The 27,450-nt window shown below is 40.6% G+C and overlaps 1 protein-coding gene across 2 annotated transcripts in view; it reads right to left on the bottom strand.

The window, feature by feature from the left end:
• Positions 1-27,450, bottom strand: part of LOC105490609 (UPF2 regulator of nonsense mediated mRNA decay) — a 128,888-nt gene that overhangs the window by 43,722 nt on the left and 57,716 nt on the right. For both annotated transcript variants that reach the window (XM_011756403.3, XM_024795689.2), the window contains exons 9-12: positions 19,957-20,065; positions 10,031-10,144; positions 8,049-8,165; positions 2,776-2,961 (exon numbers count right to left, since the gene is read on the bottom strand). In XM_011756403.3, coding sequence (XP_011754705.3) covers positions 2,776-2,961; positions 8,049-8,165; positions 10,031-10,144; positions 19,957-20,065 — 526 coding nt within the window. The remainder of the gene's footprint in view (positions 1-2,775; positions 2,962-8,048; positions 8,166-10,030; positions 10,145-19,956; positions 20,066-27,450) is intronic.

The following is a 27,450-nucleotide window of genomic DNA, read 5'->3' as shown; positions in this document are numbered from 1 at the left end:
TATCATCTTTCCCAAATCCTTCCATAGTGCTCTCAAATTTTCTAGAGTTTTCAGGTCTTCAATCTAGGTAACTGTACTAAGGTCATTAAAAGAAATATCCAACCAGGAGTTTGGAGTAAGTTTTGTTTTGTTTTCTTTTCCCCAGACACAGTCTCACTCAGGCTGGAGCGCAGTAGCGCAAACTCGGCTCACTGCAACCTCTGCCTCCATGGCTCAAGCAATCCTCCCACCTCAGTCTCCCAAATAGATGAGACTAAAGGCGTGCAAGCCTGGCTAATTTTTGTATTTTTTGTAGAGGTGGAATCTCCCTGTGTTGCCCAGGCTGGTTTCAAACCCCTGACCTCAAGTGATCCCTGTGCCTTGGCCTCCCAAAGTGCTGGGATTACGGGCATGAGCCACTATGCCCAACATAGAGTAGGTCTTTAAAAACAAGAACAGGCCAGGCGCAGTGGCTCACACTTGTAATCCCAGCACTCTGGGAGGCCAAGGTGGGTGGATAATCTGAGGTTAGGAGTTCAAGACTAGCTTGGCCAACATGGCAAAACCCTGTCTCTACTAAAAATACAAAAATTAGCCAAGCACGGTGGTGGGCAACTGTAATTCCAGCTACTAGGGAGGCTGAGGCAGGAGAATCACTTGAACCCGGGAAGGAAAGATGGCCGTGAGCCGAGACCGTACCACTGCACTCCAGCCTGCGTGACAGAGCGAGACTCCATCTCAAACAAAAACAAAAACCCAAGGTTTAAGAAAAATAACATGTTCTCTTTGGTGCATCATTTGACATAAATAATCTCTCTTTCTCTCTCTCTTTCTTTCTTTCTTTTTCTCTTGAGACGGAGTCTCGCTCTGTCACCCAGGCTGGAGTGCAGTGGCACGGTCTCAGATCACTACAACCCTCCGCCTCCAGGGTTCAAGCAATTTTCGTGCCTCAGCCTCCTGAGTAGCTGGGATTACAGGCATGCGCCAACACACTCGGCTATTTTTTGTATTTCTGGTAGAAATGAGGGTTTCGCCATGTTGGCCAGGCTAGTCTCAAATTCCTGGCCTCAAGTGATCTGCCCATCTTGGCCTCCCAAAGTGTTGGCTCATAGGCACGAGCCACTGTGCCAGTCAATAATCTCACTTAAAAAATAAAATCATTAATTTCCAACAAATAAACCCAAAGTCAACTGGCTAAAAGATCCCCTTTTATTTTTTATTTTTTTTTTTTGAGACGGAGTCTCGCTCTGTCACCCAGGCTGGAGTGCAGTGGCCGGATCTCAGCTCACTGCAAGCTCCGCCTCCCGGGTTCACGCCATTCTCCTGCCTCAGCCTCCCGAGTAGCTGGGACTACAGGCGCCTGCCACCTCACCCGGCTAAGTTTTTGTATTTTTAGTAGAGACGGGGTTTCACTGTGTTAGCCAGGATGGTCTCGATCTCCTGACCTCGTGATCTGCCCGTCTCGGCCTCCCAAAGTGCTGGGATTACAGGCTTGAGCCACCTCGCCCGGCCTAAAAGATCCCTTAAGGTGGAGGACACTATATCAAGACTGACACTGTACAACAACCTCAGTTTCCTCATGTGTAAACGGGGGATAACAAAAAAGTACTTACTTCCTAGTTTATGGTAAAGACTAGACAAGTTAAAAATATGTGAAGTACATAGGAAAGTGTCTGGCACATTATAAAAATGTTAGTGGCCAGATGCAGTGGCTCACACCTGTAATCCCAACACTATGGGAGGCTGAGGCAGAAGGATTGCTTGAGCCCAGGAGTTCGAGACCAGCCTGTGGAACACAGCAATACCCCATCTCTATTAAATTAAATTAAATTATTTTTAAAAGTTAGCAATTATTATTTCAAAGCCTCTACTATAACAAGATAATCAGCAGAGCTCTAACCATAATCAAAGTCTTTCCATTTTTCTCCTTATATAAAATGGATACTATTAGCCAATTGCAAAGTAATCCTTTCATCTCTACTCTCTATTATCATCAACAATTCATCTTTCAGACACTAAACATGACTCTGACATTTCCAATGAAGCTGGTATGAGAACTCATTTAGCCATTCTATACTTTTCAAACTTTTAGACAATTCCAAAACTATTTGAAACAACTACTGCCTCTGATTGAGGAAGCTGGTTTCAATTTTCAAACCTGCAACATAATTTCTTATCACCTTCCATCCTAAAAAGAAAAAAATTCTATGCTGTATTATATGTCAAGTTGTAGAGTTCACCAAGAAATGTTTTGTTCGACATATCTTACTGAAAAGTGAAGTTTCTAACATGGTAACTACAATTATTAACATAATAGGTCAGTGATTCTTTACCTTCACTGGAAATTAACCCCTGTTGAGAATCTAAAGAAAGCTGCAGACCCTGTTTCCACAAAAATACAAATAGCCACAGACATTCAAAATTATGAGATTTCAGAGGGATCATGGGCCTCTTATAAAGTCTACTAAAGGTTAGGATCCCATGTACTGATGCAAAATATTTAAGTACAAATTTATTATGGAATACCAGAGAGAAAGTAATAGTTTCAAATATATACATAAAATCAAAATTTCCTAGAGTTACTATTTCAATTAGAACAAAAAGTTGTCATAAAAGGAAAACAAAACCTATGTCTCAAATATCATGTATCATCATAAGAATTCCTTCTTAGGATGACTTACACAGAGTTGATTGTAAAGGAACTTGAGCTCCACCCCCAGTTCTCCTACTCTACATAAGCTTAGTACTACCACAAATCTCACGTTAACTATTACTGCATGATTTCATAAGATTTACCTTCTCAGTGGTAACTTTAGAGAGATCCTTGTACAAAAGTTTCCGGACATATTCCTGGAGAGGAGGACGTTTCTTTTTCACGGTTTTTTCAGCTGGAGGTGGGTTGCAGTAGTAATATGCATTCTCTACCATTGTGACATATCTCGCATCAAGATGCATTGCTTGCTTCTTTCTCATCATTTGCTCCTGAAATAAAACGTCCAAATTAATCAAAACACTTTCCTTCTAAGATTCCTTTACTTCTAACTAAACTTCTCAGTGATTTACTATTTCAAAGTAATGGGTTACAAAGCCAAAGAAAGGGCTGGGCACTGTGGCTCATGCCTCGAATCCCAGCACTTTGGGAGACTGAGATGACAGGATCATTTGAACCCAGGAGTTCAAGACCAGCTTGGGCAACATGGTGAAACCCCATCTCTACAAAAGGTACAAAAATTAGCCAGGTGTGGTGGCACGCACCTGTAGTCCCAGCAACTTGGGAGGTGGAGGCTGCAGTAAGCCATGATTGGCACTGCACTCCAGACTGGGCAAGAGCAAGACCCTGTCTCTTTAAAAAAAAAAAACAAAAAAAAAAAGAGCACAAGGAAGTGGGGGTGGTGAGACAAAAACAATCAATGGGCATATCAAAGAGCATGTAAGCACACTAACTGTTATACTACTTATTTTTAGAACATACTAATCCATGGGCTGGGCGCGGTGGCTCGAGCCTGTAATCCCAGCACTTTGGGAGGCCAAAGTGGGCGGATCACGAGGTCAGGAGATAGAGACCATCCTAGATAACATGGTGAAACCCTGCCTCTATGAAAAATACAAAAAAAATTAGCCAGGCGTGGTGGCGGACACCTGTAGTCCCAGCTACTCAGGAGGCTGAGGCAGGAGAATGGCGTGAACCCGGGAGGCAGAGCTTGCAGTGAGCCGAGATCGCGCCACTGCACTCCAGCCTAGGCGACAGAGCAAGACTCCATCCCAAAAAAAAAAAAAAAAGAACATACTAGTCCATGACTACTTAGCCTTAGGCTTCATCCAATAAAAGACTCAGAACTTTGCTGCCAAGGTAACTTCTTTCATAACTTTGCCAAAAAACATGAACTTTAAGGAAAGTAAGGCTCAAATATACAAGTGAGTGACAATAAGGACTAAAAATATAAATAAAGGGCTGACTATAACTGTTTCCAGTACAACTAAGATTTCATTCTCAAGGCTCCAATGTTGTATGAGATACCTGACATGTCTCTGCAAAAAACTAAAAGTCCCCAACGTCTTATAATGTGTCTAGGGTTGCTCAGTATTAGCTCAGGAGAGGTAAGTAACTAACAAATACAGATCTAGTCACTCACCATCTACTTCATGGTTTCTCAGCCTCAGCACTACTGACATTTCGAATTGGATAATTTGTTGTGGGGGATTATTCTGTGCATTGTGGAATGTTTCACAGCCACTCTGGCCTCTACTCACTAGATGCCAGTTGAGAACCACTGACAAGTTGAAGATCTTTAAACAGCACTCCTAATTCTTAAAACAGCATCATGCCAAAAAGCATTAAGATTACTGAATAATTAAGTCATTTTAAAAACATCTGCTGGGGGCAGTGGCTCAAGCCTATAATCCTAGCAACTTAGGAAGCTGAGGTGAGAGAGTCTCTTGAGATCAGGAGTCTGAGACTAGCCTGGGCAACAAAGTGAGACCCCCCTTCTCTACATTAAAATAAACTTAACTAAACTAAACTAAAATGAATAGCTGGGCACAGTAGTAAGTACCTGTAGTCCCAGCTACTTGGGAAGCTAAAGCAGGAGGATCACATGAGCCCAGAAGTTCGAGGCTACAGTAAGCTATGATCATGTCACTGCACTCCAGCCTGGGTGATGGAGTGAGACCCCATGTCTAAAATAAGAAATAACAGAATAAAAGAAAAATAAAGTAAAAAATTACCCAGGCATGGTGGTGTACACCGGTCATCCCAGCTACTTAGGAAGCTGAGGTGAGAGGATTGCCTGAACCCAGGAGTTCAAGGCTGCAGTGAGCTATGATCATGCCACTGCACTCCAGCCTGGAAGACAAGCTTAAGACCCTATCTCTTAAAAAAAAAAAAAAGAAAGAAAGAAAGAAAGAAAAGTAGCCAGGTGCAGTGGCTCATGCCTGTAATCCCAACACTTTGGGAGGCCGAGACAAGAGGATCACTTGAGGCCAGGATTTCGACAGCAGTCTCAGCAACATAGTGAGACCCTGTGTCTATAAAATAAAAAAATTAGCCAGGCATGGTAGTGTGCATCCATAGTTCCAGCTACTCGGGAGGCTGATGTGGAAGGATCACTTGAGCCCAGGAGTTGGAGGCTGCGGTGAGCTATAATCACACCACTGCACTCCAGCCTGGGCAACAGCAGGAGACCCTGTCTCAAAAACAAACAAAAATTACTTGGTACTTAATTAGTGTTATGCAATATGGCAGGCACGGGAAACTCATCAGTGAACAGGACAGACATGATTCCTACTTTCAGGAAGCTTAATAGTCTGGTGTCAGAAGACAGAATAAAATCAACAAATAAATCAACTACTATTCTTTTCAGTAATAATTGCAACAGTAGTATGAACAATAAGTACTGCGATCTGAAACAACAGAGAACCTACTTTAGTTCGGGGTGGGTTAGGGAAGGTTTTTCTGAGAAAGTGACATTTAAACTAGGATCTGAAGGATAACAAAGGCTGAAGAACCTCAGGAAGAGCAAGCATGCAGAGGCCCAAGGAGAAAGAAAGGCAGATGTGGCACAGAACAGAAGGCCAGTGTGTTCCCAGCAGGGAGCAGTGGAAGAGGGAAGAGGAGGGAGGGGACGGGTAATAGAGAGCACTGCACACGAAGGTGAGAAGGCTGGGTTTAAATGTGCAGAGGGAGATCACTGATGAGCTTCAAGCAGTGTTGTGGACTGGGGTGCTGGGTGGTGGTGGATTTCAAGTTCTGTGTGTATGTGAGCTCAAGGAGGGCAAGGGCTGTATCTTTTTCACTGTCACATATGTAGCACCTAAAACAGTGCCTGACAGACATGCAATTCATATTTAACAATGCATGAATAAATGAATGAATTTTTAAAAACACGTTCACTCTTTCCTATGGACTGCTTTTCTATCCGTGCAAAATCATCATATACTAGGAGAAAGTTTTGCTATTTATAAGTTAAACTGTGGGCATACCAAGTTTCATAACTGTTTCTCTTGTCTCCAAGGATTTCTATAGTACACTGACTGTACCTAAGCCCCTATACTGACACATCTTTGTACTATAATTAGTGAATGCCTGTTAAATATTCAGTCTTCCAAACAGACAAGAAAACACTCCCATGTTAAATAGAGCTAGAGACTTAATGACAGCACCCTGTAAGTTCTTTGGACAAAATAGAATGCATCATTTAACTTATCACTTGTACACAGATAATCCAGCTTTTAATCTCAATTAGTCTCAACCTGTTATCTGGCCTGCTTTAGAACCTTTTTCCCCACACACGCACACTCACACATACCCCAAACTAATTTTAACATTAGCCAAGAATAATTTTGAAGGCAAACCAGTTAAAAGGTTATATGTCTTCTCAAATAAATAGATGATCCCATAAGCACTGATGTGCTTCAAACCAAACTCATCTGTTCCCTCCCCTTTATTCCCCCATGTCTGTGACTGGCGCCATCATCTGCTCAGATGCCCATGGCAGAATTTTAGTCTTATCTTAGTGTATTTTCTGCTTCCTCATCCCTTATATCTCACCACCAAGTCTCCTCAGTTCTACCTCCTAAAAATTTTCATATAGCAAGTCAGAATTCTCCAGTTTCTCCCCAACCATCCATACCCCAATTCATTTCTTCATTGTTGTCTCCCTAGGTTTTTAAAACAGCCTTTTAACTGTTCTCTGTATCCCTGGTCTCAGCAGTTATCGCCTCCATACCAATCTTTCTAAAAACATGAATCTGATCATAACCACTCTACCTGCTTAGTTAAAATCCTTCAATAGTTATTCACTGCCACCAGGAAAAAAACCTCAAGCTCCTTAGCATGGCACTCTGGGCGCCTTATAAGCTAGTGTGTGCCTACCCTCCCCTCCAGTCTTACCTGCAGCTGTTTTATTCAACTGGTTTCTCGTCTCTGCCTTTAAGACTCAGCTTAGGTCTCTAAAATAAAAACTGCTTTTTCCAAGAACCCTTTCCTGATATAGTAAATTAGGTGTCTCTTCTAGCTACACCCAAAATACCCTAGGCTTATACATTTACCATAATGTATGTCTTTTTTTTTTTTTAACTTCCCATAATGTATTTCAATTCTCTATTTATTTGTCTGACTGTCCTATTAGGCTATAAACTACGTAAGGGCAGAAACTCTTCCAACTTTATATTCCAAGAGTCTAGCACAGAGTTCACACTCCATAAATACTATCAAGCCATTAGGGGAGATCTTTCCTACCCTAAGTCTGGTTTAAGTACCTCCTCCATGAGCCCACAATATCCTCTGCAGTCCCCCATTACAGTACCTACAACATTGTACTAGAATTATGTAGTTAACTCTCACCCATTAGAGGTGAATCACTTTGAAGATGGTAATTATATTTCATTTCTTTTTATCATCCCCCCTATAGCTGTGTGGGTATTCATTCATTCATTCATTCGAGACAGGGTCTCATTCTGTCACCCAGGCTGGAGTGCAGTGGCAAGATCACGGCTCCTGCAGCCTTGATCTCCCAAGTTCACCTCAGCCTCCTGAGTAGCTGGGACTACAGGAAAGCACCACCATGCCTGGCTAGTTTTAAAATGTGTTTGTAGAGAGGAGGTCTCACTATGCTGCCCAGGCTGGTATTTTTTAAGTGCTGGGAATATAGGCATGAGCCACTGCGCCTGGCCTTAATTTTAAAATTTAAGCTTACATTTTATGTGCTTACATGACACACGAATAATGGTTTGAGATGCACCAAAACATTCATAACATAACAAAAACATTCATAAACATTGCTCTAAAAAACAGTATTGGGTGCCTGCTCATCTGCATCATTTGTTAAAAGTGTTACAGGTTGAACTTAATTACCCCTTGCAATACTGTGAACTCACTGGTAGCCAAGTGAGAAAAATGTCTATAGCTCTCCAGGGATGGCAACTCATATGTATGGGATGTTCCAGTTTAGATAGAAATGTTTGTATTCTTATGAAAGAATAAGATAACCAGCACTGGTCAATATTTCCAACCTCTGAAGCACAGGTAAATCAAGAACCTCTAGCTCTTTCCAGGATCCTCAAGCCCTTACCAAAAGTACACTGGTCCTCAGGTGAGATTCTGGAGATCTGAAAAGAAACCGTCCACATGTCTCCAGCAGGGTGCATGCCATTTCAATATGGTGATGAGAGAAGTCTGACAGAAGCATCTGCAACAGGAAGAATGATGAAAACTACAAAGGCAACTCTTCAATCCTAGTAGAGGAAGAAATTATCATACATCTAATGTGTGTAAGAACTTGGAAAATGTAAAAAACAGAAGTGAGTCTACTCGGGTTCACTGCTGGGCATCTTTTGTGTTCTGCCATTAATTTGTATTGAAAAACTTCAATATATTTAATGTCTTTCACAGAAAGATATGTGGAAACGAATGTCAAAGCCCTTTCTATATTTATTATTAGATGTTTTGTATTTAAACACATGCCACGTACACAGCAGACTTTTTCTCAATGCCTTTTGTTTTGGTCTATATATTTATTTTCCAAAATTCTCACTACAAAAGTATTATTTGCTCATTATATGAATTATAGACACAACATATCACTAGGACATTTTAGTATTTACCCTCCTAATCATTTATGCATATTTTCTAAACTAAAACAGACTGAGACATTTGAGAACTTGGTTTCTTTGTATCATTTAATCACTTGGTTTTTCTGGCTTATAAGGAATATCTTTTTGTGTCCTTTTTTGTCCTTCTATGGCATGATTTGCAAAGAACATAGTACTACATAATATGAACTAGATTAAAACTTACTTGATTCTTATTCATCATCCAAATTGCCTCCCATTTCTTACTACAGGTTAAGTTTCCCTTATCTAAAATGCCTGGGACCAGAAATGTTTCAGATTTCAAATTTTTTTCAGATTTTGGAATACAGTATTTGAAATTTGAAATGGGAGGCAATTTGCATGATGAATAAGAATCAAGTAAGTTTTAATCTAGTTCATATCATGATACAATAGAAACCAATTTCTTGCCAATTTTTGCTTTACATATTTTGAAGCTATGTTATTGGCTGCATACTGATTCAGAAAGGTAATCTTTTCCTGTTAAAATAACCTCTTCATCATTACAAACCAGCCTTCTTTCTTTCTTTCTTTCTTTTTTGAGATGGAGTTTCACTCTTGTTACCCAGGCTGGAGTGCAATAGTGTGATCTTGGCTCACCACAACCTCCGCCTCCTGGATTCAAGTGATTCTCCTGCCTCAGCCTCCCGAATAGCTGGGATTACAGGTGCACGCCAGCCACCACACCTGGCTAATTTTGTATTTTTAGTAGATACGGGGTTTCTCCATGTTGGTCAGGCTGGTCTTGAACCCCTGACCTCAGGTGATCCACCAGCCTCAGACTCCCAAAGTGCTAGGATTAAAGGCGTGAGCTACGGCGCCTGGCCCTTTATTTCTAATAATATTTCATGCTTTTGTCAAAAGTGTTACAGGTTGAACTTAATAACCCCTTGTAATACTGTGAACTCACTGGTAGCCAAGTGAGAAAAAATTTCTACAGCTCTCCAGGGATGGCAACTCATAAGTATGGGACGTTCTAGTTTAGGTAGAAATGTTTGTATTCATATGACAGAGTAAGATAACTACCGCCAGTCAATATTTTTAACCTCTACGATAACACAGAGAAACCAGCTTTCATTTTATTAGTATTTGTATAGCACTATTTTCCCCATCTTTTTATTTAATTTTTCTCATCTTCATATTTAAGGGTAACAGTTGTAGATAGCTCCTAATAGTTGTTTTAATCAAGTTTTATATTTTTAAGGCTTTTACTTGATGTATTTCACCCTTTTCAGGTTTCACGTTATTACTGGTAGAACTGCATAAGTATCTAAGATCTTAACTATCTGTTTTGTATTTTGCACACCTGTTTAATGTTACTTTTTCTTCCTTTCTTGGTGTTCTTTTGGATTAATCAAATATTAAATTATTTCACTTTATCTACCATTTATAACTAAAACTTTAAACTTTTCAATTAAAAGCAATCAACCAATTTAGCACTAACCTTTAAACAATGTAGTGTGTCATTTTTGGTGAACATCTTAAACTTAGTTAGTTCTCCAATAAAACGAACAGTTTTATTCTTTGTTTCAATATTGATCTGGTCCTTTTTTCGTACCTAAAAATTAAGAGAGAAAAGATAATGCTTAATCAACATTTTGAATCTCTGTGATAAAAACTATTTTTAATGCATTCAAATTGACTCCAGATTTTTTTTTTTTTTTGAGACAGAGTTTCACTCTTGTCGCCCAGGCTGGAGCGCAATGGTGCAATCTTGGCTCACTACCTCTGCCTCCTGGGTTCAAGCAATTCTCCTGCTTCACCCTACCGAGTAGCTGGGATTACAGGCGTCCACCACCACACCTGGCTAATTTTTTGTATTTTTGGTAGAGATGGGATTTCATCATGTTGGCCAGGCTGGTCCCAAACTCCTGACCTCGGGCGATCCACCCACCTTGGCCTCCCAAAGTGCTGAGATTACAGGCGTGAGCCACTGTGCCCAGCCCATTCCAGATATTTTTAATAGGTAAGGGTAAAATTTCTTGCTATAGGCCAGGTGCGGTGGCTCAGGCCTGTAATCCCAGCACTTTGGGAGGTTGAGGCAGGCGGATCACAAGGTCAGGAGTTTGAGACAGCCTGGCCAACGTGGCGGAACCCTGTCTCAACTAAAAATACAAAAATTAGCCAGGCGTGGTGGCAGGCGCCTGTAATTCCAGCTACTTGGGAGGTTGAGGCAGGAGAATTGCTTGAACCCTGGAGGTGGAGGTTGCAGTGAGCTGAGATCATGCCATTGCACTCCAGCCTGGGTGACAAGAGCAAGACTCTGTCTCAAAAAACAAAAACAAAAACAAAACTCTTGCTATACTTAAACTGTTGTAAGTTAAAGAAAAAATTGCTCTGTATAACACCAGTCCCAGGATGTGCTCTGCAAAACAGCTCCACGGTCAAGTAATTTGGAGAAAAAAAATGAATTTTACTAGGCCTAAAGAGGCTCTTAAATAAAGAAAACTTTAAGTCAATGTTTTTCAAATTTATTTGGCAACATGAACCTCCTTTTTGAAATGTTAGAAACTGCTATTAGTTAACATCCCTTTAAATTAATACTATAAGGAACACACTTTAGGAAATGCTGCTTTAAAAATATGAATGCCAAGTGCTCACCTAAGCAAAACTGGTATTAAGGCTTGACTAGTGTATTATAATTATGAACTATGCTGCATTTTTACTATAAATACATTACAACGAAAGAGCCAATATAATCACTGTTCTTTTTTATCACCAGTCATGGTTGTACTTGGTCAATGGTTAAGTCCTTTGCAAATGTAAGTCTTCTAGTTAGGCACAAATTTCAAGAATTATCAGATGCAACAAAATCCGGCTGCTACAGTGCAATGCAAACAGACATACCAAGATAAGTGTAATTGGATTTAACCTCAGAATTCCATTTTCATCGGAAAACCAAACCTACAGTCTAGAAAACTTTCATTTGAACACCAGTGACCATAATGTAGTGCCCTGAATTAGTTTAGCACTTTCTTTCCTTGTTTTCTGAGACAGCTTCACTCTGTCACCCAGGCTGGAGTGCAGTGGCACAATCTCGGCTCACTGCGACCTCCACCTCCCAGGTTAAAGAGATTTTTGTGCCTCAGCCTCCTGAGTGGCTGCAATTACAGGTGCGTGCCATCACGTCTGGCTACATTTTTGTATTTTTAGTAGAGATGGGGTTTCACCATGTTGCCCAGGCTGGTCTCAAACTCCTGGCCTCAAGCGATCCATCTGCTTCAGCGTCCCAAAATGCTGGGATTACAGGTGTGAACCACCACAATCGGCCTAGAACTTTTTTTTTCTTTTTTTGAGACAGAGTCTCGCACTGTTGCTCAGGCTGTGCAATGGCACGATCTCGGCTCACTGTAACCTCCACCTCTCGGGTTCAAGTGATTCTCCTGCCTCAGCCTCCTGAGTACCTGGGATTACAGGCGCCTGCCACCACGCTTGGTTAATTTTTTGTAGTTTTAGTAGAGACGGGGTTTCACTATGGTGGTCAGGCTGGTCTTGAACTCTTGACCTCATGATCCGCCCGCCTCAGCCTCCCAAAGTGCCAGAACTTTTTTTTTAATGACATCATTTAAGCATACAAAATAGTTTTGCAATTAGAGACAAATATAAAATAGAACTAGAGTCTCATTTGTAATATTAAACAAAATACTGAATAAACCTGACTGCTTATTATTAGCCTTGTAATTTAGAAAGAAGCACAGCCTTCATAAAGAAAGAACTTTTCACAAATAAATGTTTCATATACATGCACATAAAAAACTTCTCTTATTAATTTACCTTATTTTCTGAGCTTCGAGGATTGATTGAGTGTGGACTGTGGACCAGTTTTGCTGGATTTCAATCCCAGCACTATTACTTACACTTACTGCCTGTTACTTAACCTGTGTCTCAATGTCCTTATCTGTAAATTGGACCTAATAGGGTTATAAGTCTTAAATAAGTTAATACTTGTAAAGCACATAAAACAGTGCTTTGGACCAGCAAGAGTTCAATAAATACTATCACTCATTTTATCCTTCCTTGTATATTTGTACCTCTAATACATGGGCACTAAATAAATGTTTGCTGACAAATAATTGAAAAGCTAAAGCTTAATATACATTCTGCAGTGACATGAAAGAGCAAAAGTTCTAGAGTTAGAATGTCTGTGCTCTTAAGATCACTTTATGGGATATAATATCTCAAGCAAGTCATATAAACTGCCTGAGCCTGTCTGCCCACTTGGTAAAGTAAGGATAATGATGATGATGGTAGTGACTACACTTCACTTGGTACTAAGCAATTAAGGTACAGGACAAAAGAAGATTAGACAACTTTTAAAATGATGTTAGGCTGGGCGCAGTGGCTCACGCCTGTAATCCCAGCACTTTGGGAGGCCAAGGCGGGTGGATCACGAGGTCAGGAGATTGAGACCATCCTGGCTAACACGGTGAAACCCCGTCTTTACTAAAAATATTAAAAAATTAGCCAGGCGTGGTGGTGGGCGCCTGTAGTCCCAGCTACTCAGGAGGCTGAGGCAGGAGAATGGTGTGAACCTGGGAGGCAGAGCTTGCGGTGAGCTGAGATCGTGCCACTGCACTCCAGCCTGGGCAACAGAGCGAGACGAGACTCCGTCTCAAAATAAATAAATAAATAAAATGATGCTTAAGGAGTATTTTAATGACAGGGTAAAATGCTTCTGAGAAATAACAGAAAATCACACATAAAATATAATTCATCCATGAAAAACTATAGAGAAAAAAAGGTAAAACTAAAAACTAAAAAACAAAAAACCACCAAAACGTTGCTGTTAAGTAATGAAACTGGTATTTTTCTTTCCTTTTTTTTAACTTTAAATGTTTTCTAAATTACACTGACCTTGTGTCTTTGTTTGGGAAAACACGTAAGAAAGTATATCAAAAACTACGCACTAAAACGGGCCAGGCATGGTGGCTCACACCTGTGATCCCAGCACTTTGAGAGGCCGAGGCAGGTGGATCACTTGAGGTCAGGAGTTTGAGACCAGCCTGGCCAACATGGTGAAACTCCGTCTCTACTAAAAATACAAAAATTAGCAGGGCATGGTGGCACGTGCCTATCATCCCAGCTACTCGGGAGGCTGAGGCACAAGAATCGCTTGAACCTGGGAGGGGGAGGTTGTGGCAAGATGAGATCATGCCACTGCACTCCAGCCTGGGTGACACAGTGAGACTCGATCTCAAAAAAAAAAAGGGGAAAAAAAAACACTATATACTAAAACTAAGTCTTTAGGGTCAGTAGGGTTGGGAAATACATATATCTATTTTTAAATCTCCTTGAATGACGTTGGATGCATATCCTCTTCTTCAACTGCTATGGAATATCACACCATTTTAAGCATTACTAAGCATTCTAGTTTTCAAAACATGTTAACATGCTGTATCATCCACATCATATATTTACATTAATTCTAATTATTCTCAAATATAAAGGTTACAGAGGTTACATCTAATAAAAATGACAAAATTATACAATATTTAAATGAAGTGTCATAAATCAATGATCTCACTCCCTCATTTTCAGATGAGAAAACTGAAGGCTTTTCAAAAGCTTGTAACTTATAAAAATGGCTAACATTCTCACTCCTCATTCAACATTTCAACATTTTTCACTGTTACTTCTTTCCTTTTTTTTTTTTTTTTTTTTTTGAGACGTAGTTTCGCTCTTGTTGCCCAGGCTGGAGTGCAATGGTGTGATCTCGGCTCACCGCAACCTCCGCCTCCCAGGTTCAAGTGATTCTCCTGCCTCAGCCTCCCAAGTAGCTGGGATTAAAGGCATGTGCCACCATGCCTGGCTAATTTTGCATTTTTAGTAGAGATGAAGTTTCTCCATGTTGGTTAGGCTGACTGAACTCCTGACCTCCGGTGATCCGCCTGCCTCGGCCACCCAAAGTGCTGGGATTACAGGCGTGAGCCACTGCGTCCGGTCTTCACTCTGGTTTCTTAAAACCTTATGATCAAAAATATGTCAAAACACTTCTGGATGAATTAACAATGTAACATTTTCTATATATTTATAGTTCAATAATGCCTCTTGTAAGACTTTATTCATATAATCAATCATCCACAGCAAAAATGTGGCTTGCAACTCTGCTAAAGACAAATAAAATTGAGATTAATTGAACAACAAAGTTTGTATATACTAATTAAAACTCTTCAGGCTGGGCACAGTGGTTCATGCCTATAATCCCAGCACTTTGGAAGGCCAAGGCAGGCAGATCACTTAAGGTCAGGAGTTTGAGATCAACCTGGCCAACATGGTAAAACCCTGTCTCTGCTAAAAGTACAAAAATTGGCCAGGTATGGTGGCCTGTGCCTGTAGTCCCAGCTACTTGGGAGGCTGAGGCAGGAGAATCACTTGAAGCCGGGAGGCTGAGGTTACAGTGAGCCAAGATCCCGTCACTGCACTCCGGCCTGGGCAACAGAGCAAGACTCCGTCTCAAAAACAACAACAACAACAACAGCAAAAAACTTTTCAGATATATCAACACACATGAACTGTAAGGATTTCCTAAGGCCTATCATTTACCACTTTCCTGGAGAAAGAATCCTCTGTTCTAGTCAAGCTGGCCCCTCTAGAAGGGCCAAATAGATATTCACCCAAATAGATTTTCTATCCTCCATAATTTGCTCACTTTGTTTTACATGAAGTTTCTTCAATCATTCAGCAAACTTTTCTGAAAACCTCCTGTAGGCTAAACATAAAATCAGTACTGAGTCTATAAATAAGTAAATTTGCCTTGACATAAAATTCTTTAAAAACTTTTGTGAACCAGTATCTCCAAAGTAGAGTGCATAAGACTATTTACCTACTTGGAGTAGGGAGGGGAAACTGGCAATTCTATTTATATGTTTTATCTCACACATTTCCATTTGTTTTTGTATGGTTTACAATGCACAAAAGCATTTGGTACAATTGCCAAGGTATGTAATTTTGAAATAAATATACCTATAATGGGGATATGTAGTCAACTTATTTTAACAAATAAAGAAACTTAATCAGAAAGTTGGGAGATGATTAATTTTTAAAATGTCAGTGACTTAATTTGCTTATGTTAAATAAAAGTTGTCTCCCCAGTCAGGTGTGTTGGCATGCACCTGTAGTCCTAGTCACTTGGGAGGCTGAAACAGGAGGATCGCGTGAGTCCATAAGTTGAGGCTGCAGTGAGCTATGATCATGCCACTGCATTCCACCTTGGGTGACAGAGTAAGATACCATCTCTTAAAACAAAACAAAACAAAAAGTTGTCCCCTTCATCACTAAAGAAGTAGGCCGTACTGGCCGGGCGCGGTGGCTCAAGCCTGTAATCCCAGCACTTTGGGAGGCCGAGACGGGCGGATCACGAGGTCAGGAGATCAAGACCATCCTGGCTAACACGGTGAAACCCCGTCTCTACCAAAAAAGACAAAAAACTAGCCGGGCGAGGTGGCGGCCGCCTGTAGTCCCAGCTACCTGGGAGGCTGAGGCAGGAGAATGGCGGGAACCCGGGAGGCGGAGCTTGCAGTGAGCTGAGATCCGGCCACTGTACTCCAGCCTTGGCGACAGAGCGAGACTCCGTCTCAAAAAAAAAAAAAAAAAAAAAAAAAGAAGTAGGCCGTACTGAAACTTTAGAGAAAACTAGAACGGAAAAGAATTCCTCATATTCCCACCATCCAAAGACTGCCACGTTAACATACTCACATGTAATTGTTTTTTCTTCTCTGCTTTCTAAGCATTTTAAGTGTATGTTTATTATACGTAAGATTTTATATCTTGCTTTTTAAAAAAGTACTTTCTGATATAAAAACTTGTTGTTGCTGTTGTTGTTTTTTTAGATGGAATTTCACTCTTGTTGCCCAGGCTAGAGTGCAGTGGCGCAATCTTAGCTCACGGTAACCTCCGCCTCCTGGGTTCAAGTGATTCTCCTGCCTCAGCCTCCTGAGTAGCTGGGATTACAGGCATGCGCCACCCGTCCGGCTAATTTTGTATTTTTTCTTTTTTTAGGGAGACAGAGTTTCTCCGTGTTGGTCAGGCTGGTCTCGAACTCCCGACCTCAGGTGATCTGCCCGCCTCGGCCTCCCAAAATGCTGGGATTATAGGTGTGGGCCACCGCACCTGGCCCTAAAAAGGTTTTTGTAAACATCAATTCTAATGGCTTTCCATCATTTCAGCATTGTGATTATATGGCCATTTTATTAATCCACTGTTGGGCTTTCAGATGATCAGTTTTCCCTATTAGAGTCATAGTGTGAATCACCCTTTTTTGGTACATAGATTTGTTTACTTAGGACATGTCCTCGGAGTTGTCCAAATTATGAATGCCTCTAGGGCTCTTGAAATCTAGTGCCAAACAGCTTCACCATATTCCCACCTGAAGTATCTGAGAATGTTGGTTTCTCATGTCTATTACCTTTTCTAATTGTCAGTTAAATTAGCAAACCCATTGTTTCAACTAGAATTTCCTTAACTGCCAATGAAATTTCACACGGCTTTGTTAACAAAAGCTTTATTTCTCAGTTGAGGTTCTTAGGGGGGAAAACATATCAGACTGCAGAAATAACACTAGATCTAGGTAGAAGACAGAGACAAGAAAAGCTGGTTAAAAAGCTACTATCATAACTCCAGGTATAGAAAATGAAAGACAGTGGCAGGAGGTACGAAGAGAAGATGCTAGATTTTAGTTGGTTTAGAAGTCAATATCCAATGAATTCCGTAAACAATGGCTCCTAAATGTCTAGGTGCAAAAGTAGAGGTATTTATCTCAGTAATTGGATAAAATACATTGTAAATTTACAGGGAAAATACAGAAGCAGATTCAAGGAAGTAAAAGACATTTTTAAGAAGAAAATAATGAATTCAGTTTGGGGAAAAATTTAGCTCAAAGTACATGAAAACTTTCTAAGTATCATAAGAGAGGTTCTGGCAAGATATATATATTTGGGGTTGTTGAAAAATAGATATGAATTAAAAGCCAGCTAAATGCATCCCATTAAAAAGGAGGCTGAAGGAAGAAAGCTGAGCCAATCCCAACAAAGAAACTCAGGTAGAAAAAAAGGTGGAGGAGATTAAGAAAGTAACACAAGTAAGAACCAGGAGAGAATGGTGGTATAGAAGGTATAATTATTATTAAATGACATTTATGTACAGATGCTATGTGAGGAGTTATACGTGCATTATTTCATTTAATCCTTAAGAACAATCCTATTTCTAAAAATGCAATTATTAACCCTACTTGGTAGACATGGAAACCAAGGTTTAGAACACTTGAGTCTAAGTTGGCCACAGTTACAATGCTAGCATGTGGTGGAGCCAGAGGCAGGCTTCCTAAAAAACAGGAGAGTCTGGCAGTTTCGAGTCTGCAGAGACACTAACTAACAGGCAACTGGAAAAACAACTGCTGGTCTCTGCCAGGGTGCTATGATGGTGAATCAAAGGGTAAATGTCAGGAGAAACAGAGACAAGTATACTGTCAAACATTTCAATAAGAAGGTAATGAAACAGTTGGCGGCTGAGGGAGGGGACGGGGGATGCTGAGAAAAGGTGTTTGTTGTTGTCACTTTAAGGATGTGAGTGGTGAGCATGTTTCCGCCTAACAGAAAATCGCTGGCAAAGCCTATAGATTTGGGGTAGGAAGGCCAGATCCTGGAGGAAGTAGACGGTGATCAAGTATGTAGAGTGCTCTTTCTTCTCCCTCGGAGAGCACTGGTTCCCAGTGTGCTCCTGGAGTTCTGATATTCTTCCCTTGTAATGAAGCATTGCAGCAGTACAATAAAAATGCCAATACCCCAACTCTCACCCCAATTTTCAAATGAGAGAGTACATATAGAATTTTCTTAATTTTAAGTTTTTCACCAAAAGCACTAATTATGCTTGGTCCAGGAACTTGTGTTTTAATTTGGGGATTGGTTGAGGGGTATAGGCATATAACCAATATAATAACTCATACTGTCCACTAGTAAAACAGTTACTTCTTTGTACAATGAGATTAAACATATCAACAAGAATATCACGGCTTATGATGTATCTGTCTCTGAACTAGCAGCATTTGTCAAAGTGTGTTCTTTGATGGGTTCCATATGCATGCCCTCCAGGAGATTCACAGAGCACATTACCATATTAATGCTTTGAGAATTCTTAAAACAAAACAAAACAAAACAAAACAAAACCATTTAACTTTATTGAGTTCAGTGTTTCCAACCTCTCTAAACACAGAAACCTTCCCTTACATACTACCTGTGAAAATCTGAAAAACTAGCAAAAGTTGGCCCCAAAAAATCTTAACCACAAATCTCATACTAACAAGAAGTGCTTACAGACTATTCTCCTTTGCAAGAGACTCTCCTTCCTTTGCACTCAAAGCACCCACTCTCCAATAATTCACCTGGCAATTCAGCATGCAATTCCTTACAGCTATTACATTTAAGGATTAATTTTTATTTAAACCTTGTGTCCTCAACTACACCGTTTGAGTTCCTGACCTCGGGAATTTTGTCTGTTCTTCCGAGAGCTTGGCAATACGACTGACTGGTGCATAGTGAGTGAGAGATAGCACGTGCAGACATTTCCTGTTTTTATTTGCATTCTGACCAACTTATGATAAAGCAAAGTTTTGTAAACACCATTTTTCCATTGGCTAACAACAACTGAATTTCATGTTTTTTCACAGTCTAATAACGTCCACTTTCAGTCACCTCTGGCAATATCATTTCCCCACTATCAAGCCTGTATTTGAAGCAGAAGCACCTCCATGAAGTAACTGGATAACATGGGTTGGGAGAACCACTAACACATAGTTTGTTCATACTTCTAGGGCTAGAGAGAAAGGGAAGCCATCTGGTAACAGGCTCCTGTTATTTCCCAGGGTGATCTTTAAGAAACTCACCATGATCCAAGGTAAAATTTCTTAAGGCAAGAATCAAAGAAACACGGGCTATGGCAGCACTCGCTAGTATCAGATTATTGATGGAAACTTGTAGACGCCACACATTTGGACCCAAGCACCTAAAGAACCTTATCCTATGTGGCACCACACCCTGACTCATGGTGGCCAATTATGTTTCTTTTGGAAACACCAATGAAGGCTCCGGCTGTCTTGACCTTGGAGAAGCGTTTCTACCTTAGAAAAGCAAAAAAGTGCCATTCCTGCAATGGGGGAACAAGGTAGCAGCAACAGCTCACCTTCCAACAGAATATCACTCATCAATTTCAAGCTTCGTTAAATAAACCACTTTTCAAAAATTTAGAATACCATAAATTCTAAACTGTTATACCACTATCAAATTTCAAGAATATGCTTACCAACAATTACATTCTTAAAGAATCCTCACTCAACGTATAAGAATATATATATTACAAAATAAATGCTTAAATACATACATGAAATCTGAAATCCCCCCTCAGCATGGAACAAAGATCCTCTGCTACATCAGACATGCAGGGATGCAATGTAGCAACCAATCTTGCATAAAATGGTAGCAAATCCAACCTGCAAAAGTTATATGTGATATGTGTCAAAGGAAAGACATATCAAAAATAATTCATTTTAAAATTTAAACTTTTTCAGATGTATTCACACATTAAATGATTTTAAAACTCATAATCATACAGACATGCCTATTTATTGCCATCATAAAGAAGTGTTTGAAAATTCAATGAGCCTTCTGAAATTTTATTAATATTCTGGCATTCTCCATTCCATGAATTTATTGCATAACTATAATTTTATTAAGTATGTAATTTTGATAAAATATGAAACACCACGCACACACACAAAAAACAACAGTATGTTTTGACACGACTTAAATTTTTAATCACATAATTACTGAGTAACTGCATATTTACAAATCTCAAGGTAACTTCTTCAGTGTAAGACAAAATCCTTTAAAGCCGTTTCCTTCATTTATCTCAGGGTAAGTTATTTGGAAACCCCAAGGTCTAAAGCAAAAAGGTAATCAACAGGCTGGGTGCGGTAGCTCACGCCTGTAATGGGAGGCCAAGGCAGGCAGATCATGAGGTAAGGAGATCGAGACTATCCTGGCTAACACGGTGAAACCCTGTCTCTACTAAAAATAAAAAAATTAGCCGGGTATGGTGGCACACGCCTGTAGTTACAGCTACTCGGGAGGCTGAGGTAGGAGAATTGCTTGAACCTGGGAGGCGGACGTTGCAGTGAGCCCTGATCACGCCACTGCACTCCAGCCTGGGTGACAGAGCAAGACTCCATCACATGAATGAATGAATGAATGAATGAATGGTACTCAGTAACTGAAAAAGCCTCAAGGAAGGCAAAACAATATTACAAAATCTATACACTAACTTACGTATTTCACTCATTACAGAACCCACTCAGATCCTCATTCAGGATCTTAATTTGGACAGTAAATGGCAAATATGTGGCATTCACACTGCCACCCTCTTCCACTGTCAGAGCACTTTTTCCCATTACACAGGAATGATGCTCCGGAATCCTGCTTAGCACAGCACTCCAGGTGACCACTACTAGTTGGAATCAACACGCAAGCTAAAATTTATTTTCCATTCCTGCCATAGATGTTATTACTCAATGATTCAACACTCAGCAGATCAGACTCTGAAGATGAGAAGTAGTGAGGAACTGATAAAAGCAGCTGTACCGACAGCAGCAAGTAATGGAGCTAACAGTGAGAGAGGAAGCTAAAAACTATAAAATTACAAGAGCTTAAAAATTATGACAGCTTGAAGCCAATTAGAACAGAAACAAATAATCATACAAGTCTTAATTATCGCTGAGTAGAGGCCGGGCACGGTGGCTCATGCCTGTAATCCCAGCACTTTGGGAGGCTAAGGCAGGCAGATCACCTGAGGTCAGGAGTTTGAGATCAGCCTGACCAATATGGTAAAACTCGATCTCTACTAAAAATACAAAAATTAGCCGGGCGTGGTGGGAGGTGCCAGTAATCCCAGCTACTCGGGAGACTGAGGCAGGAGAATCCTTGAACCCAGGAGGTGGAGGTTGCAGTGAGCCGAGATCACGCCATTGCACTCCAGCTCAGGCAACTAGAGCGAAACTCCATCTCAAAAAAAGATTATTGCTGAGTACATCACTGTACCATACAATAATATATGAAAATGTTTGATCATCAGGAAAAAAAACCACATAATTAGATCGGGAAAGCTCCTTGGATGGATACATTAACCCTTAGCTAAAGGGATACAGTGAAAAAAGAAGGATGGAAATAAATTTGAAAGGTATGGTTAGGCGGGGCATGGTGGCCAGTAATCCCAGCATTTTGGGAGGCTGAGGCAGGCGGATCACCTGAGGTCAGGAGTTCAAGATCAGTCTGGCCAACATGGTGAAACCCCCACCTCTACTAAAAATACAAAATTTAGCTGGGTGCTGTGGGGCCTGTTTGTAATCCCAGCTACTCAGGCCTGGGAGGTGGAGGTCGCAGTGAGCCAAGTCCATGCCACAGGACTCCAGTCTGGCCACAGAGTGAGACTATCTCATAAAGATTAAAAAAAAAAATTGAAAAGAAGAAAGGTATGGTTGAAAGGAGGAAACTGGTTAAATTCATACCTAAAAGCCTCAAAAACATAGTACTCCTCAAAAACTTGGGCTATTATAATTTACAAGCAAATTAGTTCTTACTAATGTGCTGGGCCCTGTCTAGGCCTTATATATATAACTCAACTTGTTAAACCTAATAACCACTCTATACGGTGGATATTACACTCACCATTGCAGAAATAAGACAGATGCTGAGAGAAGTTGGCAATATGATAGCTTTGTAGCAATACTGCAATAGTTTTTTAAAATAAATCATATCTTTCTTTAAAAAAACAGTGAAAACTATAATCCACTATATAAAAACATTTAATGCTAAAATTTAAATGTTTATTTAAAATATTTTTAAGGTCTTATCAATTAAAGTCTAAGCTGCTATCACATGGAAAATGCACAAAAATAGGTCCCACCACTCTCTAAAGATATTATAAAAATAAGGTATTCCCGTAAGGTTTTTTTTTTTTTTTTTTTTTTTTTGAGACGGAGTCTCATTCTGTTGCCCAGGCTGGAGTGGACTGCAGTGGTGCAATCTTGGCTCGCTGCAACCTCAGCCTCCCGGGTTCAAGCGATTCTTCTGCCTCAGCCTCCCATGTAGCTGGGATTACAGGCAAGCACCACCATGCCCTGCTAATTTTTGTATTTTTAGTAGAGACAGGGTTTCACCATATTGGCCAGGCTGGTCTTGAACTCCTGACCTCGTGATCCATCTGCCTTGGCCTCCCAAAGTTCTGGGATTACAGGCGTGAGCCACTGCACCCGGCCCCTATAAGTTACTCTTATAAACATGTAATAATTTCCCTAATGTTCCTAGCGCTAAAAAAAAAAAAAAAAAAAAAGGCTTGGAGCAAATGAACATTTAATGTTCTTACATAATAGATGAATTTACACTAATATTAAATTTACGAATTTTAGTTAGAATATTAGGTTCTTCATTCATTTTCCACATCCATTTTAACAACAAAGAAAGTATTATTTTCCAGTTCATAATCAGTTGTCAAATTCAAATATAGGATTTAAATTTATGCGTAAGTTCTTTTGTTGCCATTGCTATAATTTCGGGTCAGAAAAGTACAGGTACCAGAGCAAAGGTAACAAGATGGCAAAGCAACGCACTGGGAGTGAGGAGGCCCAGGTATAAACTCTAGCAGCAAACAGCGTCTCCATGACCTCAGGGACTGATCCACCCTCTTCTCCCATACCTCCCAGCTCGCCTGCACCAGGCCCACTGACTCCTCACTGACGATCTGACTCAGGGCCTCTGCAATGGTCCCTGCCTTGGGCTGGAATATGCTTTCCCTAAACATCCATACTGTTTACTCCCTCCCTAAGGGGAGTCCCAGTCTCCCTGTTTTGACCCATTCTGAATACTCCAAGGAAACTGCACCTAACCCATCCTACCTCTCCCAATCCCCCTACAAAGCTTTTTTTTTTTTCTTTGAGACAGAGTTTCAGTCTTGTTGCCCAGGCTGGAGTGCAATGGCGCGATCTCGGCTCACTGCAACCTCTGCCTCCAGGTTCAAGCAATTCTCCTGCCTCGGTCTCCCAAGTAGCTGGGATCACAGGCATGCACCACCACACCTGGTTAATTTTGTATTTTCAGTAGAGACTGGGTTTCTCCATGTTGGTCAGGCTGATCTTGAACTCCCGACCTCAGGCGATCCACCTGCCTCAGCCTCCCAAAATGCTGAGATTATAGGCATGAGTCACTGCGCCCAGGCCTACTGCACTACTTTTAAAAATGGAATTTACCACTTAAAGTAGTAAATAATTGATTTGTTATGGTTAACTCATTTGTTACCCCTCCCCGCCAGAAATGTTCAGTTCCATGGCAGACAGTTTATCAGCACTCAAACAGTGCCTGGAACATAGGCAGGTACTCAATATACACGTTTGTTAGATAAATGAATATCTCTGGTAACTCACTCCTAAGTATACTGTTAGCATTTAGTCTAAGACATTCTTCCTCGTATTAAGGAAGTAGCATCTTACTTTTGTAATAATATTACATTTTACCAAGCAAAAGCTAACTTACCAAATTATCTTTTAGCAATTAATGGGACATTCACATAGTTACTTACTTTCCTGCTGATGTTATATATATTAATAGATTGCCTATGTTAGAGCATCCTTCCATTCCTATGATCAATCTTCTTTGGTCATGCTGGATTCTTATTTTCTTTTTTTTTTTTTTTGAGACGGAGTCTTGCTCTGTCGCCGAGACTGGAGTGCAGTGGCCGGATCTCGGCTCACTGCAAGCTCCGCCTCCTGGGTTTACGCCATTCTCCTGCCTCGGCCTCCCGAGTAGCTGGGACTACAGGCACCCGCCACCTCGCCCGGCTATTTTTTTGTATTTTTTACTAGAGACGGGGTTTCACCGGGTTAGCCAGGATGGTCTTGATCTCCTGACCTCGTGATCCACCCGTCTCGGCCTCCCAAAGTGCTGGGATTACAGGCTTGAGCCACCGCGCCCGGCGGATTCTTATTTTCTAATATACTATGTATTAAATATGATTTGCTAGTGTTTTACTTGAAATTTTTATATTGACATTCACAAGTGACATTGGTCAATGCTTGTGATTTTCTTGTTCCTTCTTCTTAGAATTTTTAATACATGAAATAACAAGCTTTCCATGCTCTGGAACAAGTGATATTATTTCTTCCTTAAAAGGCTAAAAATACTCAGTTAAGCTTTCTAGTCTTATTCTATTTAAGATGAAATTATTATTATTATTATTTTGAGACAGAGTTTCGTTCTTGTTGCCCAGGCTGGAGTGCAATAGCGTGTTCTCGGCTCACCGCAACCTCCACCTCCCAGGTTCAAGTAATTCTCCTGCCTCAGCCTCTCGAGTAGCTGGGATTACAAGTATGTGCCACCACACCCAGTTAACCATGTATTTTCAGTAGAGACGGGATTTCTCTATGTTGGTCAGGGTGGTCTTGAACTCCTAACTTCAGGTGACCCGTCGCCTCGGCCTCCCAGAGTGCTGGGATTACAGGCGTAAGCCAGTGTGCCCAACTGGTAAGTTTAACGCTTTCTTCCATGATTACTGTTCTATGTGGGTATTTTATCTTGAATGAATTTTGAAAATGTGCATTTTTTTCAAAACATTAAGTTTCACTGAGATTTTCAAGTGGTTTAAAAATATTTTAAGTATATCATCTGCTCATTTCTTAAACTTTTTAATGTTCTTTTTCTTCAAACTATATTTTCTACACACTTCTATATTTTGATTTTTCCAAGAACCAGATCTTGAATTTCTAAAACTTTTATCTTAGTTATCTTTTTCAATGTATTTTTCAACAAAGTTTGAGATAAAACAGCATCAGATATTCTTAAACTATGTCATTTCACTTTTCTTTTTTTCCTTCCTTGTGCTACCTAGTCTAAGATCATTTCACTTTTCTTCTATTTGTTGGCCTGTCCCTTGCACTTCACTTCATTTTCTTCTCCCAAGTAGCCCAATCTACTTTGAGACTTTTTCTGAGTCCCCCCAAAAAGGCAGATACAGCTTTTTTTTTTTTTTTTTAAGAGTTGGAATCTCACTCTGTTGCCCAGGCTGGAGACTGGTGGCAGGTTCTCAGCTCATTGCAACCTCTGCTTCCCAGGTTCAAGTGATTCTCCTGCCTCAGCCTTCTGAGCAACTGGAACTACAGGCGCCCACCACCAGACCTGGCTCATTTTTGTATTTTTAGTAGAGACAGGGTTTCACCATGTTGGCCAGGCTGATCTTGAACTCCTGACCTCAAGTGATCCACCCGCCTCAGCCTCCCAAAGTGCTGGGATTAAAGGCGTGGGCCACTGCACCTGGCCAGCTATGCATTTTATTTTATTTTTGAGACAGAGTCTTGCACTGCCACCCAGGCTGAGTGCAGTGGCGTGATCTTAGCTCACTGCAAGCTCTGCCTCCTGGGTTCACACCATTCTTCTACCTCAGCCTCCTGGTTAGCCTGGACTACAGGCACTCGCCACCTTGCCCGGCTAATTTTTTGTATTTTTTAGTAGAGATGGGGTTTCGCCGTGTTAGCCAGAATGGGCTCGATCTTCTGACCTCGTGATCCGCCCACCTTGGCCTCCCAAAGTGCTGGGATTACAGGCGTGAATGCCCGGTCCAGCCATGCATTTTAAAGCAAGACAGTTTTGTGCTACCTGTTCAGGCACAGGTCAGTGAAGTAACACCACAGTAAAATGTTTTCAGCTTTAATAGGGATTTTTAAAATGAGTTAAGGAAGTTATGAGTTAAGGAATTATGGAAGTTAGATACTCCATTTTCTTGGAATCCTCTACCCCTATAAAAAGGATAGTTGATACAAAATATCACCCTGCCCTACTGAAATCTTGAAGTCCTATGTCTGTTCATCCATTACTCACAAAATAAAATCCTTTATGTTGTAAATAATCAATTATATAGTTGTTCAATGCTAGTCCTGCTTAAGAATGCTTTCTGCGTGTTCTGCCTTCCAAAGGGCACACAAGCTCAAAAAGGGGATGGAGTGCAAAATGTCACATCAGTCACATGAAAGTTATTAATAACACAAAATATTTTCATCAACATAAACTGCAAATTTGTGTTAAAATTTTTATTTTTTATTTTTTTTGAGACGGAGTCTCACTCTGTCGCCCAGGCTGGAGTGCAGTGGTGCAATCTCAGCTCACTGCAAGCTCCACCTCCCGGGTTCACACCATTCTCCTCCCTCAGCCTCCCGAGAAGCTGGGACTACAGGCGTCCACCACCGTGCCTGGCTAATTTTTTTGTATTTTTAGTAGAGACGGGGTTTCACCATGTTAGCCAGGATGGTCTCGATCTCCTGACCTCATGATCCGCCCGCCTCGGCCTCCCAAAGTGCTGGGATTAAAGGCGTGAGCTACCGCACCCAGCCTAAAATTTAAGCTAGATGGATATTTCATCTAATTTGAGTGTTCTGAAAAGCAACTGAAAAATACTTAGATCCTTCCTTTGAAAACGGAATTCTATAATCTTATAAAATGGTGATAATTACATTTACCAACAATGAACAATCAACCACTTTAAAAGAATGCTATTTGTCCTTAAATAATAAAATCTTCTTTATGTTTTTAAGGTCTCCTGAATCACACATTTAAGTATCCTACTAGCGGTTAATGATTATCAAGTTAGTAGTCACTAACTACAAGTAAACAGAAACAAGACTGCAGAAACACACAAACACTTTTGTTATCGAGAGGGAAAGAAGAAATTCTTATGGGGTTTTATCTCCTAATCAATTGACTTTCTAAAACAAATGTCTAGCTCTCTTTTTCTCTTCAAAATCTAAAGAAGTTGACTGTTGAAAGCTATTTAATTTTATCT

Source organism: Macaca nemestrina, chromosome 9, assembly GCF_043159975.1.
Source record: "Macaca nemestrina isolate mMacNem1 chromosome 9, mMacNem.hap1, whole genome shotgun sequence".
Lineage (NCBI taxonomy): Eukaryota > Metazoa > Chordata > Mammalia > Primates > Cercopithecidae > Macaca > Macaca nemestrina.
This window is presented reverse-complemented; position numbering and strand designations above follow the sequence as displayed.